General features: G+C 42.4%; 1 protein-coding gene across 4 annotated transcripts in view; it reads left to right on the top strand.

The window, feature by feature from the left end:
• Positions 1–11878, top strand: part of MYOCD (myocardin) — a 94224-nt gene extending 82346 nt beyond the window's left edge. For all 4 annotated transcript variants that reach the window (XM_070482316.1, XM_014864175.3, XM_070482317.1 and 1 more), the window contains 4 exons: positions 1686–1829; positions 2852–2980; positions 5109–5166; positions 7235–11878. In XM_070482316.1, the coding sequence (XP_070338417.1) occupies positions 1686–1829; positions 2852–2980; positions 5109–5166; positions 7235–7806 (903 nt within the window). In that variant the 3' untranslated portion in view covers positions 7807–11878. The remainder of the gene's footprint in view (positions 1–1685; positions 1830–2851; positions 2981–5108; positions 5167–7234) is intronic.
• Positions 11879–12835: the final 957 nt, after the last annotated feature.

Below are 12835 nucleotides of genomic sequence, written 5' to 3'. Positions count from 1 at the left end.
CAGACCTTACTGTTCTCTCCATGTAATGGTCTGCAGTGCAAATAGTTACTGAGCGCCTCCTGTGTGCCAGGCCCCGTTCTAGACTTGGAGGATTAGTGCTCAACTAGCCAAACAAAAATCTGTATTCTCATGGGAAGACAGACAGTAAATATAAGTAAACTATATAATATATTAGAAGATGATACATCTTATGGAAAAAAAGCAGAGAAGTGGGTGGAGGAGGTTGGAAGTTTGCAACTTTAAGCAGAAGGGCGAGAGACATTTGAGCAAAACTTGGAAGGAAGTAAAGGAGAAAGCCTTGTGAATATTTGGGGTGAAGGCATTCAGGCAAAGGAGGAACAGCAAGTGCAAGGGCCCTGAGGTAAGAGCATGTGTAGAATGTTCAAAGATCAGAAAGAAGGCCAGTGTGGCTGGAGCACAATGAGAGGAGAGTTGCAGAAGATGGCTTAGAATAGTAACTGGTTCAAAGACTAGACCAAGGTGATCATCAAAGGCTTTCCTTTTGTCTACAAAGCTGAAGAATTATTAGGAAAGTCTATTTAAGTCTATCTGAGAAAGAAAATTGCATTATCAAAAGGTTCTGAAATCATGTTATTAGAAAGAGAATAGGAAGCAAACTCACACTAATTGGATACCTGCCACGTGTCAAGTATTAGGAGGCAAGTATATGAGTAATCTCATTAATTGTCACAACAACCTTCTGAGTTCCTATTTATTATTCTTTATTTGAGGAAAATGAGGCTCAGGGAGTTTAAACCAGTTGCCCAGGACCACACCAAATTATCTGATTCTAAAGTGCATGCCTTTCTCACACTGAATGTTCTCTACCCTGGGAGTCTGAGGTGTAGCCATAGTTAATGATAATCCATTTTTCCCAAGCTACCAGAACAACACATTCAAATGAATGATGCCCACTCCTGAGTGGGCACTTTGGGAGGAGTTGGGACTTTAATGGATTATCATCATCGTTGACAACCTGTATTGAGTGCATAGTGTCCTAGGCAACAAAGGTAAAAATAGCTCTTGAACATAGCTCTGGACCTTAAGATGCTCAGTTCTAATGATATTGTTATTATCAAGAAGCACTAACATTTGTACATAATTTGCGGTTTACAAAGCACTCCTGGAAGACGTGAATGCTTACATGATAAAAAGATAAAGAGCAATAATATTGGATAACATTACTGATCTGTACTTATGATATTAAATGCTGCATAAAGCATTTTGAGGGGGGAGGCAGCTTGATGAACGGTTAGAAAAGTCTGGGAAGCCTTGCCAAAAGGGTTGGACTTAATGAGAAGTATAGAGTTAAAAAAGAGAGTCAGGAGAAGGGCATTCCATATGAAAAAAGATACGGGGGTAGAAGGTACGGGGCATGCTGAGGGAAGCTCATGTTGGGATTAGTAGAATTTAAGCTTCCAGAAGGATGTAATACTTGACTGTGGAGAGTCTGGAATACTTATCCTGGTTAGAAATGGAGACCCTATGCTGTGGATATGTGGGAGCCATGCAAAGTTTTCGAGCAGTGGATGATATGTACCAAGCCAGATCTGAAACTGTGGTAATGGAATTTAGGCAGGTTTGAGGCGATAAGACCCCAGGGCCAGGACCAGTAGTCTCAGCAAAGGCTACTCTCAAGTATGCCACTAGTGTTCATTTAATGCTTTGCTTCTTTCTTTCTACAGAACTCAGGGGCACACGAGGGCCATCCTCCAAGCTTCTCTCCCCAGCCTTCCAGCCTCCACTCCTCTTTCTCTGGAGCCCAGGCAGACAGCAGTCATGGTGCTGGGTGCAACTCTTGTCCCAAAAGCCCAGGTGTACAGCAAAAGGTAGTCACCTGGAAAAAGGTTTAAACTTGGCATTGACTTTCCCTCTTCTCTCTTCTGTGGCTCCTCTCCTCCAAATGATGAGGTTCGAAGGCAGAAATAAATGACATTTTAGATAAAATCAAGTCTACTTGAAAAGGACTGAAATGGATGTGCAGATATAAGTTAGAGTATTCCAAAAGGTATTTCCTGGGGTCACCCCAGAAGTCATGAAGACTAAAATGGCCATGGTATGTTTGTGAACCAAGATGGCGAACAAACCAGTTTTAGTAGAGTTGAAGATTGGAATAAGGGCATATAGGAAAATAAAGTTGGAGAAAGAGGAAAGTACTGGATTCGTGGAAATGACAGGAGAGGTACAGAAAGTTGGAGTTACAGTGCAATAGCTCTGCAAAAAAAGAAGGGATGATACATATCAGCAGGTGGAAGAATCAGGGATGTGAAGGATCCAGGATATGGGGAGTTGCAAGGAGCAGTGAAGAGATGACAAGAAGGAGGCAAATATGAGATGGCTATGAGACAAAAGTGCTACATGCCACCAGTCAGGGCAGGGCGTCCTTTGGGGACAGAGGCCCTGAAATGGCGCAGGCACTCCACAGAACACAGAATACACAGGACGGGTTCACAAAGAGATACTCCATCAGTGCCTCCAACTCTCTGCAAATACACTCAGAAATGAAACGACCTGGGTGATAAATTACTCTGGAAATTCCTGAGTTGATGGACTTTATCGGACTGGACTCTGTTGCTTTATTTCTGTTTCTCATCTCCCTTTCTCCTAACAGACAGGGTATACTTTAGGAGGGGAAATGAACCTGCGAGGTTCCCATCCTAAGATGCCTCCAGCAATGTGTACATAGTGATATGTAGTCTTGTTAATATGTTGGAGTTGTTTTCTAAGCCCTAGCTGTTTTTTTCCCCTTCAATCAATTATTCCAAAATTTGGCCTTCTGGTTTCTGAAACAGAAGCAGTACCATTTCTGACCCATGAATTGATTGTCTTTCTCTGCATTTTACCCACACAGATGGCTGGCTTACACTCTTCTGATAAGGCAGGACCAAAGTTTTCAATTCCATCCCCAACTTTTTCTAAGTCAACTTCAGCAGTTCCAGAGATAACACAGCCTCCGTCCTATGAAGATGCAGTAAAACAGGTAACTCCATGACTTGTTCTTCATAGCAGAATAGACTTGACTAAGTAGACATTGTCTTACATGATTCAGCTTCATGCACGTAGATTCTGATATGAGTGTGTCTGGTGCCTCCCCACCCGAATGAGCAAAGTGTCTAGGCGCTAATTGTAGAAAGGTGTTGTGTGTGTATAAAAGCTATGTGAGGCAGAGAGAGGAGATTGGGCTGGGCACCCAGATGCCTGGACTTAGTGCCAGCTCGGCCACTAGCCAGCTGCCACTGCCAGTTGGGCAAGTGCTCAACTTCTCTTGTATAAAATAGGGCCAATATCTACTTCGTAAGGATTCTAGATAATGTAGCACTTACCACATAGTCCAGGGACAGGATAGGTACTCAAGTATACGAGAGCAATTGTCAGGGTGACACTTTCTAATGTTCTTCCTAGCTTCAAAATTCAGTGATCCTGGCAAAATATTGATGCCCGTGCAGCCTGGGTAATAACGGAGGCTCATTGTATCCTTTGTTTTCGCTCATGTTTGGAAATTTTCAAAATAAAAAGTAGAAAAGAAAGAAAAACAATTAATAAACTCATATTTCAAATGATCTGAGCTTGGATAAAGTATTAGAAGGACCTTCATTTGTGCTCAACTTAGAAAAGAACATCTACATCCGTTGCTGCATCCTGGTATCCTGCAGATCAAAATCAGCCTGCAGTTAGGTTTCGTTTGGCTGAGAAAGCGTTCTAAATATCAGGAGATCTTAGGCAAAAAGTGGGGTTTCTCATTTATGAAAAATTAGGGAATCTGGCAATACTGGAGCCTCATTTCTGCCAGACAACAGTTTCCTGAAACAAAGTATCCACTGCCTCCTTGAACTAGGCATATGTTCTACGCTCTGCCCCTCTCTCTTGTTCTGTAGTTGGCTCATTTACATTACCTGCCAGGCCCTGTGGGCATCTAATGCCTCCTGGACTGGCAAATGACTCATTCTTTGAGCAGCGTTCCGTTTGTATTGACTACTGATGCCTGTGTTTATTGCACTGGGCTCTTAGAGGAGGGAGACAGATACCTGCCTCTGTTCTCCCCCCTTCCTTCCCCTGGTTTCTGTAAGCATCAACTGATCCTTCACAGTCTCAAAAGAAGAGGGCTAAGCAAAGTGGATTTCCATAAACGAGACTACTTAACAACTCAGATGAGCCAGAGGGGAGTGGTGTATACCCTAAACGGGTCAACAAGTTCCACAGGCTACTTTGATGAGGAACCAGGGAAATGTGAGCCACGTTCTTGGGCCAACACCCAAACAGGAGGCCGATCCAAGTCACTTCAAAGTGAGAAAAAGGACCATACTACCTGTGCATTAAGATGTCCTGCTTCTGAGATGGAAACCTCTCAAACAACTGAACTCACTCTGAAGGCCTCTGTGCTGGGAGCATTCTGCCTTCCTCTCCCCTTCGCTTGTTATAGTAGATTGTTTCATTCAGTAGTTTTCCTATCTAAAATTAATACTGTTTTAATCACATAAGGTCCAAAAATCTTTAGCCAGACACACCCATGTTCATAGCAGCATTGTTCATAAAAGCCAAAAGTTAGGAGCAACCCAAGTGTCCATCAATGGAAGAATGGATAAAGCAAATGTGGTCTATACGTACAATGAATATTAGTCAGCCTTACTTAACAAGGAAGGAGATTCTGACACGTGCTATGACATGGATGAACCTGGAGAACATTATGCTCAGTGAAATAAGCCAGTCACAAAAGGAAAAGCACTGTATGAATCCACTTATCTGAGGTATCTAGGGTAGTCAAATTCATAGGACGGAAAGCAGAATGGTAGTCGTTAGGGGCTGAGAGGAGGAGAAGGAGGAGTTAGCATTAATGGGTACAGAGTTTCAGTTTTGCAAGATGAAAAAAGTTCTGGAGATGGATGGTGGGGATGGTGGCACAACCATGTGAATGCACTTAATGCCTCTGAACTGTGTGCTTGAAAATAGTTGAGATGGTGAATTTTATGTTGTGTGTATTTTACCACAATTGGGGGGAAAGCCCTCACCAAATCTAGTTTAGAAACCTGTAGTGCTGCTTCTAATGATTTTCCGCAGAAGAGGTAGCCACCTTATAACTTCTCTGGTCTTCTTTGGTTAATTTACAACAGCAAATGACTCGGAGTCAGCAGATGGATGAACTCCTGGATGTCCTCATTGAAAGTGGAGGTAAGACTGCCCTGTGTCTTGTCCCTCAGGAGACTGCACCTGCACGTACTCTAGGGAGTGAACCCTTAGGACCAAGGTCAGATGCTCATTGTAAGTCAGACCAAAAAGCCATTTATGGGTAGAGGGTCACTTCATCTGAGCTCCATGGCCACATTTAGAGCAGATAAAAGAAGCCATAGTGGGTGATTCCTCATTGCCTTTGTTCCTTTATCCTGGAACATTTTTCACCAGTCGTTTTAATAGTTTTCATGTTTCACTTCGGTCTTTGTTTCCCTAAATGTCGTCTCTTGCTACACCATTTCTCTCTGCTGTTCTATTCCCAATGTCCCTATCTTCTCAATTATAAGAAGAAGAAGAAAGCAGATAAAGCAAGTTTTATGCTATCTACTCAAAATGAAATTCCGTTAGCAATCTCCCACTGGATGATCCATTCATGATTAAACATCATTCAAGCTAGCTACAAAAAATGACCAACATGCCCTTTTTGCCTCCTTTTAAGTCATTCATTTATTTATTTAAAAAAAATTACAGAGTATGTGCCTAGAATTTGAGAGTACACAAATGAATAAGATCATGTAAGGAGAATATATAGGTAAAAAGGAAAGGCCTCAGGTCTGAACCCTTAAGCAACAACATGTAAAGTTTCCGAGAAGGAGCGGCCAGGCACTAGGCTCAAGGCTACACCAGACAAAGACTCCACTTTCATGGAGTTCACAGTCTGGTTAGAAAGATGGACAACAGCAAGTGAACAGGCATTTCTTCCATTGCAACAAGAGGGAAGAAGGAAAAATGGACACAGGTATATGTATCTTTATACATTTTCTCATGGAAAGATGAGAAGGTTCATATCAGACACCCTTATGTTTTTAATGAAGTATGTGGCAAGGTCAGCAAAGAGTGACAGTGCAGGAGGGGAACATGGGAGATTGGAGGAAAGAAGAGTGGTTATGAACCAATCATGAATGAATTGAGTTTTCTGGAGAAACACAGTAGGGTTGCAGGGCAGCGCTATGTGCCAGTTGTAGGCTTGACATCATGAATTTAAAGTGAAACCGGTCAGCTTCATTGTGTAATTTTTCTCTTGTAACATCCAGCTTATCCAAGGCAGGCTCAGAGAAAACACATGATAAGATCTTTCAGGTGTGGGATTTTGCCAAGGGAATATCATGAAAGGAGAAAAAAGCCAGGGGCTTGAGAATATTTATAAGAGAGTAATTATAGTGGTAGATCAGAAGTGAAAGAAGTAAAAACCAGAAGGCGCTGATGGGTGGTGATAAAATAGTAGTCAGGAGACTGGAGTGACCGCAAGTAGCTGAGAAATTGCTGTCATGGAGTACTTAATAAGTGAGCTGGAGGAAGGGGAGGAGATGGACAGAGAGTGGGAAATTTTGCTTGAAACTGAGCTTTCAGAGGGATGCAGAATTTGGGAATGATGAGGCCCAGGGTGTGTCTAACAGAGTGGGAATGGAGGAAGCGCTGGAGTTGAGGGGGATGGGCTGTCAAGGTACTGAGAGGCCAGCTGGACAATGGGTTACTTCTGCGGATGCTGAAGTCACAGAGAATGACAAGAGTTGAAGGGGAAAAAAGGCAATAAACCAGGGAATAGAGTTTTCAGTGGATGATGAGGAGTGACCAGGAGACTGGGAATGGGGAAAGCAACATGACCCCAGGAACCACGGAGGAGTTATAAGAGGAGGCAGTGTGTCAGAAAGTGGCAATGGATGGCACCTGATGATTCGTCTTCTGGCTCTGAAGTAAATGAGCCCCATGGAGGGAGGGGTGTAACATAGAATGTAGTGTCCTCAGCAAACAGCCAGGTGTCAGTGAAGGAGCAGGTAACGGAATCTGCTTTGAGAGTTTGATAATCACAGAGTGGAATTCCCAGAAAAGGTCTGGGGAGAGACCAGAGGAAGGAAGAACTGAGGTTATATAGGGCAGCTGAGGGAGGAGACTGGGTGATGAGCAATGACCAGAGAAGCGTGGCCATCTCCTGTGTCTAAGTGTAACTCATTCATTCCAAGGATTCATATTGTGTGATTGAACAATTCCCATTGTATTTTGCCAACAGAAATGCCAGCTGATGCCAGAGAGGATCATTCATGTCTTCAAAAAGTCCCAAAGATCCTCGGGTCTTCCCGAAGCCCTACTGCTGCCCTCCCCAAGCCCTCGGCGTCCTTTGAACACACGTCTTCGGGAGGCCAGCTCCCCTTCGATCACTATGGCACCGACAGTGATGAGCACCTTGAAGTCTTGTTAAATTCCCAGAGCCCCTTAGGAAAGGTGAGCGATGTCGCCCTTCTAAAAATTGGGAGCGAGGAGCCTCCTTTCGATGGGATAATGGATGGATTCTCTGGGAAGGCTGCAGAAGACCTCTTCAATGCACACGAGATCTTGCCAGGCCCCCTTTCCCCAATGCAGACTCAGTTTTCACCCTCTTCTGTGGACAGCAATGGGCTGCAGCTAAGCTTCACTGAATCTCCTTGGGAAACCATGGAGTGGCTGGACCTCACTCCACCAAGTTCCACACCAAGCTTTAACTCCCTCACCACCAGCGGGCCCAGCATCTTTAACATTGATTTCCTGGATGTCACGGATCTCAATTTGAATTCCCCCATGGACCTTCACTTACAGCAGTGGTAGAATGCCTGATGCAAAAGTGCTAAGGAAGACCAATAGGAATTCCATGGGACAAAGCACACACCCATAAATACTTATGTTATCCAAAGGAGGAGGAGGAGGAGAGGAGGAAGAGGAGGGAATTAAAAAGAAGTAATGGAGACTTCTGTGACAATCAACAAGAACAAATAGGAGTCTTTTTTTATATAGATAATGTAATATTTACCAACATTCAGTAACTGTTGATGATTTCAGCAATACATTCAAAAATATACTTTCTCAGATCAGAATGCCAAAACCAAAATTCTTTCACTGCCTTTTCAAACACCAGTATTTTTTCTAGCCCATAATTTTTCTCAGGCATTGTTGGGGTATAATCTCACATTGTAAGCTCTTCTCATGAATTTATTAGATGTACTGTGGAAAGAAAATGTAAACTCTTTGGGGAGTACAGGGAAGCCTGTCTGTCAAGGGTTATGGAAGACATATCCATGATGGAGGCTGCTTCTCATCTCTCCATTACCTGTCTCTAAAAATAGAAGTCAGGCCCACCTTCAGTTAGGGAGTTCTTGAGGCAGTATAGAAGGACAGGACCAATACATTCCCAGGAAGGTGAAATCAACTCAGTGTCCCTCAGCCACAAGGCTGCCCCATTGGAGTGGTTTCCAATCCTGTATCCAGGACTCTGTGTGATCACTGATAACAGCAGATCTGCATTTGGTCCAGAGAACCCCACCCAGAACTTCTCTCTTTCTTAACCAGTAGCCGAGTCACTCCCACTGTCTCTGCGGCGACAAGCATTGAGAAACAGGGGAGAACCCTAAAGCCAAAATAAACCTCTTGCTGTAGAAGGTTCTCTAACACAACCCCCTTTAGTTCCAAAGACCAGAGATGACCACGTGAGCAGATTGGAAGGATCTCTCTAGCTTCAGGAAGCCAAATCAGGGATAATTTAGATAGGACTAGAGAACATCGTTTCGCATATCACGGGAATAAATACCTTGGGTTACTATAATAGGATTGCTTATGGAGGGTCCAACTTCTTTTTCTGCGTGGGGGGGGGGTCCACCTCAGTTTTTCTTTCTCCCACTCTGCTTTTCTTTCAAGATACCAATCTTCTCTTCCTCCTCTTTTGAAGATCTTTCTTTTTCTGCACCAACAGTGGGAGAAGAGGACTTCTCAGATCTAACAAGCTGACATACTCCCAATAAAGCCATAAATTCAAAAGCTAAAAGTCTGGGTTCTCCTGGAGAACTCACTGACCTTATGCTGAAACAGGAAGTTGAAAGAATGTCCTTAGGAAGAAACTGGTGACTTGGCCCATCTGTCACAAAGCTCATTCTACCCTCATTTGATTTACAGCAATCATTGATTTGTGTTGCTCTGGGGAAATTGGAAATCATTCTATTGTAAAGATAAATATGAATTATATTTACAAGGAGAGAGCATTTTAGGTCTGGGTTTCTGAAAGAAAACACAATTGCACACTGAAAATGATGGAAGAAGAAAAGACGATTGTCTCATGCATTCCTCATTACCTCTCGTGCTTTTCGTGCTTTCGCTGGGAATTGAAAAACTCAAATTACATGACAGTCCCTCTAAAGCTCTCTGTGGCTCCACCCACCGTTTTATATACAGTGTTGCATGCTGTAGAAAGTAGCTACTGCTGTTTTTTTTTTTTAATTTAAATCACTAAGGCACTGTTTCTTGTTTTGTAAAAAAATGTTGTTCACTGTGCACTTAAGGAGAAAATAACCAAAAACGTTGTGATTTTAGAAGTTCTTTTTTTGATAAACCAAAGATTTAGAAGTCATTCCATTGTTAACCTGTAAATGTGTGTGAACACGGAGTGTTTTTGGTGACTGTGACTCTGAAAGCTGCCAGATCTTACTGGGGCAGTGGGGGGGAAGGTGTATGTATATATATACACACACATGCAAATGTGTTTAGATGTATACATATGTATATGTATTTGTGTGTGTATGTACACATAGAAATACACACATATGCATATGTATATATAGACACATATGCATGTTTGTGTATTTTGAAAAGCAGTGTTACAGAGTTCTATACCAAAAACCTTTAAGCCTCAATCTGCTGTGAAATGATATGGCCTTTCTCACTACAAGTTCCTGATTAACCAACCAGACTCCACGTTGCCTCTCTGTGTATGACTAAGGGCTCCAGCCCGATGACTCACAGCCACTTGCTTATCATCAACATGCTCATCTTGACAATGAATATGGACGTGAAACGACAGAGGAGCTTCACCATTAGTAGCTGGAAACAGTAATACAGTATCTTATAGAAGAGCATAAAAGGAACATGAAAATTGTTTTTACATTCCTTGATCTGCATTGTGCTTTAAAAGACCCACCTGGTAAATTTTTCATTTTGCTTTTATGTTAGTCATCAGAACCAGAAATCTAGAGGGAAAAATTACCAGTCTTTTCTTTGAAGATGAAGCGATGGGGAAGAAAACCTTATTAACACATTCCTCACATTTGTTTATTCCTCAGATATTGAAGTTTTATTTGGATTTTGACAAAGCTTGCTGGTCAGTACATTTTTCATGTGCCACGTTGTGCAATCTGTATGTTATTTTTTTCCCCTTACTTCCTTTGGAAAACAAACTCACGGTGTCCCTACTCTGAGACTCTGGTCTGAATGTTAATTATTACTTCCTTTGGTGTCTCTATCAGAAGGACTCACTCGGTTAGGAGGCCTCTGCACTTTGTCAGACTGTGCATCTTCATTGGGGTCTTTTTAGGATACAATCTGGGACTGACCTTCACGCCTCACAGTAGACAAACCATAAGATGGTTCCTGTTTGCTACTGTAAACCAACACACTCAACACAGAGCAGACCCAAGGATTATTGATCTCGACCTCCTCTCAGAGTCTCCACATACTATAGTCATGCTATCTCTTCATAGATCAGATGTGAGATTTACGGGATAAAACTGGGGATAATTGGGAGAAAACTGATGAAGTTGGCAGCTCCCAGTGGATCGGATAATCCATGTTAATTCATCTGTCTCCTATTGGGGATTTTTATTTTAAGTTCTCTTAAACTCTTCGTTGTGTCCTCTTTTCTGGTGACAAATTGGGCATGACTAAAAGATGTACAGATGTACTAAAAGATGTACAGTGACTTATGGAGATAGGCACGTTCACATTTCTTAGTGCTCTTAGAGCCTAAAAATAACCACATGTGGTTTTCTTAAGACTTCTGGAACCCCCATGGTGAAGCAGACCTGAAGACATTTGCAGCTATTCCCAATGCTGCTGTGGTCCTGTAGGTTCATACTTATCCAACGGAGTCAGAAAATTCATTTGTGCAATGCTTTCATTATCCAGTGCTCATTAGTGGTGGTCCTGCTTCTAACAATGTTATTGAGTTGACACACATTCTATTATAAGGGAGAGAGAGAGGGAGGGAAGAAGGAAGGAAAGAAGGAGGGAAGGAAGGAAGGTGGGATGGAAGGAAGGAAGGAAAGAAGGAAGGACTCAAATTCAGAGACAGAGGAAAGGAGAAAGGAAGGAGGGAAGGAAGAAAAAGAAGGAGGAAAAGGAAGAAGGAAAAAAAAGCCCCCAAATTCCTTATGAACCTCTCAGTTCAACTCAGACACTGTTTTATGAAAAGTCTGTTACAAATTTTCAGATGAGAAGCTGTTCTGAACAATGCAATGATTGCACCAGTAAGTGAGGAAACCAAGAGTGTCTCCACCTGAATTGTCAAGAATCTGTGAACTGGCAGCCTTTTGCCATTCAAAACATTTGTGTCCAATCTGAAAAATAAAAATAAAACCTATCCCAAGCATTCAAGACAGTCTTTTTCATAAATTATTTATTTAAAACTCTATCAGCTCTTCTAGAAATGGATCCTGGTCTGGCTGAACCTCCTGCATCAAATTTACTCATAATGGATAATTACTTGATGTCTAACCTGTGCAAAGCATGCAAATCCCCGGATATCCAATACCAAATTGACTCAGTACAGTTGATTCCGATTTTGAGTGACTGGGAGTTGCAGTTGCTGTAAGCAAGAACATGGGGAATCTCCCAGTCCTCTAATCAGAAACTCTGTAGTGCTGCCAAAAAAAAAAATAAATAAAAGAGAAAAAAAAAAGGATGGTCTTCGTTTTTCCAGAAAGGAGAGTGGAGAGCCCCTTTTTAGCTAAAAGCTGTCTCCCACACTAACATTCTTTTTTGTCTCTCTCTCTGATCAAACAGCAGCTCTACATCCCTTGGAGTTCTTTCAATCTCCCACCACTTAAGCATCTGTGAGAGCTTGAGAGTTTGCTTTCATTGCCAGATTCTGAAGCCCCTTGAAAATCGGGGAAGGGTGAAGGAAGCATTTTTTTCTCTTCACCCCTATTCTCAGTCTTCATAACAAGCTCTCTAGACAAAAGGGACACTTACTGGTGGGGAGGGGTGTCCATGGTGAGCCTCCTTTTTTTAGGAGAAAATCTGTAGAATGTGGAGGTGGCGTGGCCTCCCTCTTCAGGTCTTTGCTGCCTGTCTCACAGTGGGAAGCCCACAAATGCTGACATACCACTTGGTATCAGATTTGAGAGAAGTTGGAGTGAAAAGAATCTGGGGTCTTCTTTTTCCTATAAATCCAGTATAAACCAGCAGGGTGGTTCAGATGCTGAAATTGCTAATGCTTTATTAGACAGATGACATTAATAGACACACAGGGTCAAGATCCTGGAAGAAGATGGTCCTATGGTTCTGAGAGTTGCGCAGGTCACGTTAAGGAGCTGGGTTTGATTCTAGAATCCACATTTTCAGAGGAGCCCTGGCTAGGTTGAGACTTTCCACGAAGAGATTTTAAGACAGGAAGAGATCTGGGAAGAATTTTTCTATCATCTGTCAGGGAAATTGTAATAGGGCTCATTCAGTTCAATAACGTATGAGTAAGTTCGCTTCTGATTCTGGGATTTGGTAATTTCTTTCATGGAGTAAGACAAACTTCTGAACTTGTTTTGTGCTTATTTTAATCCTCTGCTCCCTTCATGGACACTAGTAATGTGAGTTTCCTGTA

The sequence above is a fragment of the Equus asinus genome, chromosome 13 (assembly GCF_041296235.1).
Source record: "Equus asinus isolate D_3611 breed Donkey chromosome 13, EquAss-T2T_v2, whole genome shotgun sequence".
Taxonomy (NCBI): domain Eukaryota; kingdom Metazoa; phylum Chordata; class Mammalia; order Perissodactyla; family Equidae; genus Equus; species Equus asinus.
The sequence above is the reverse complement of the archived record's forward strand: the minus strand, read 5'-3'. Positions and strand labels throughout refer to the sequence as shown.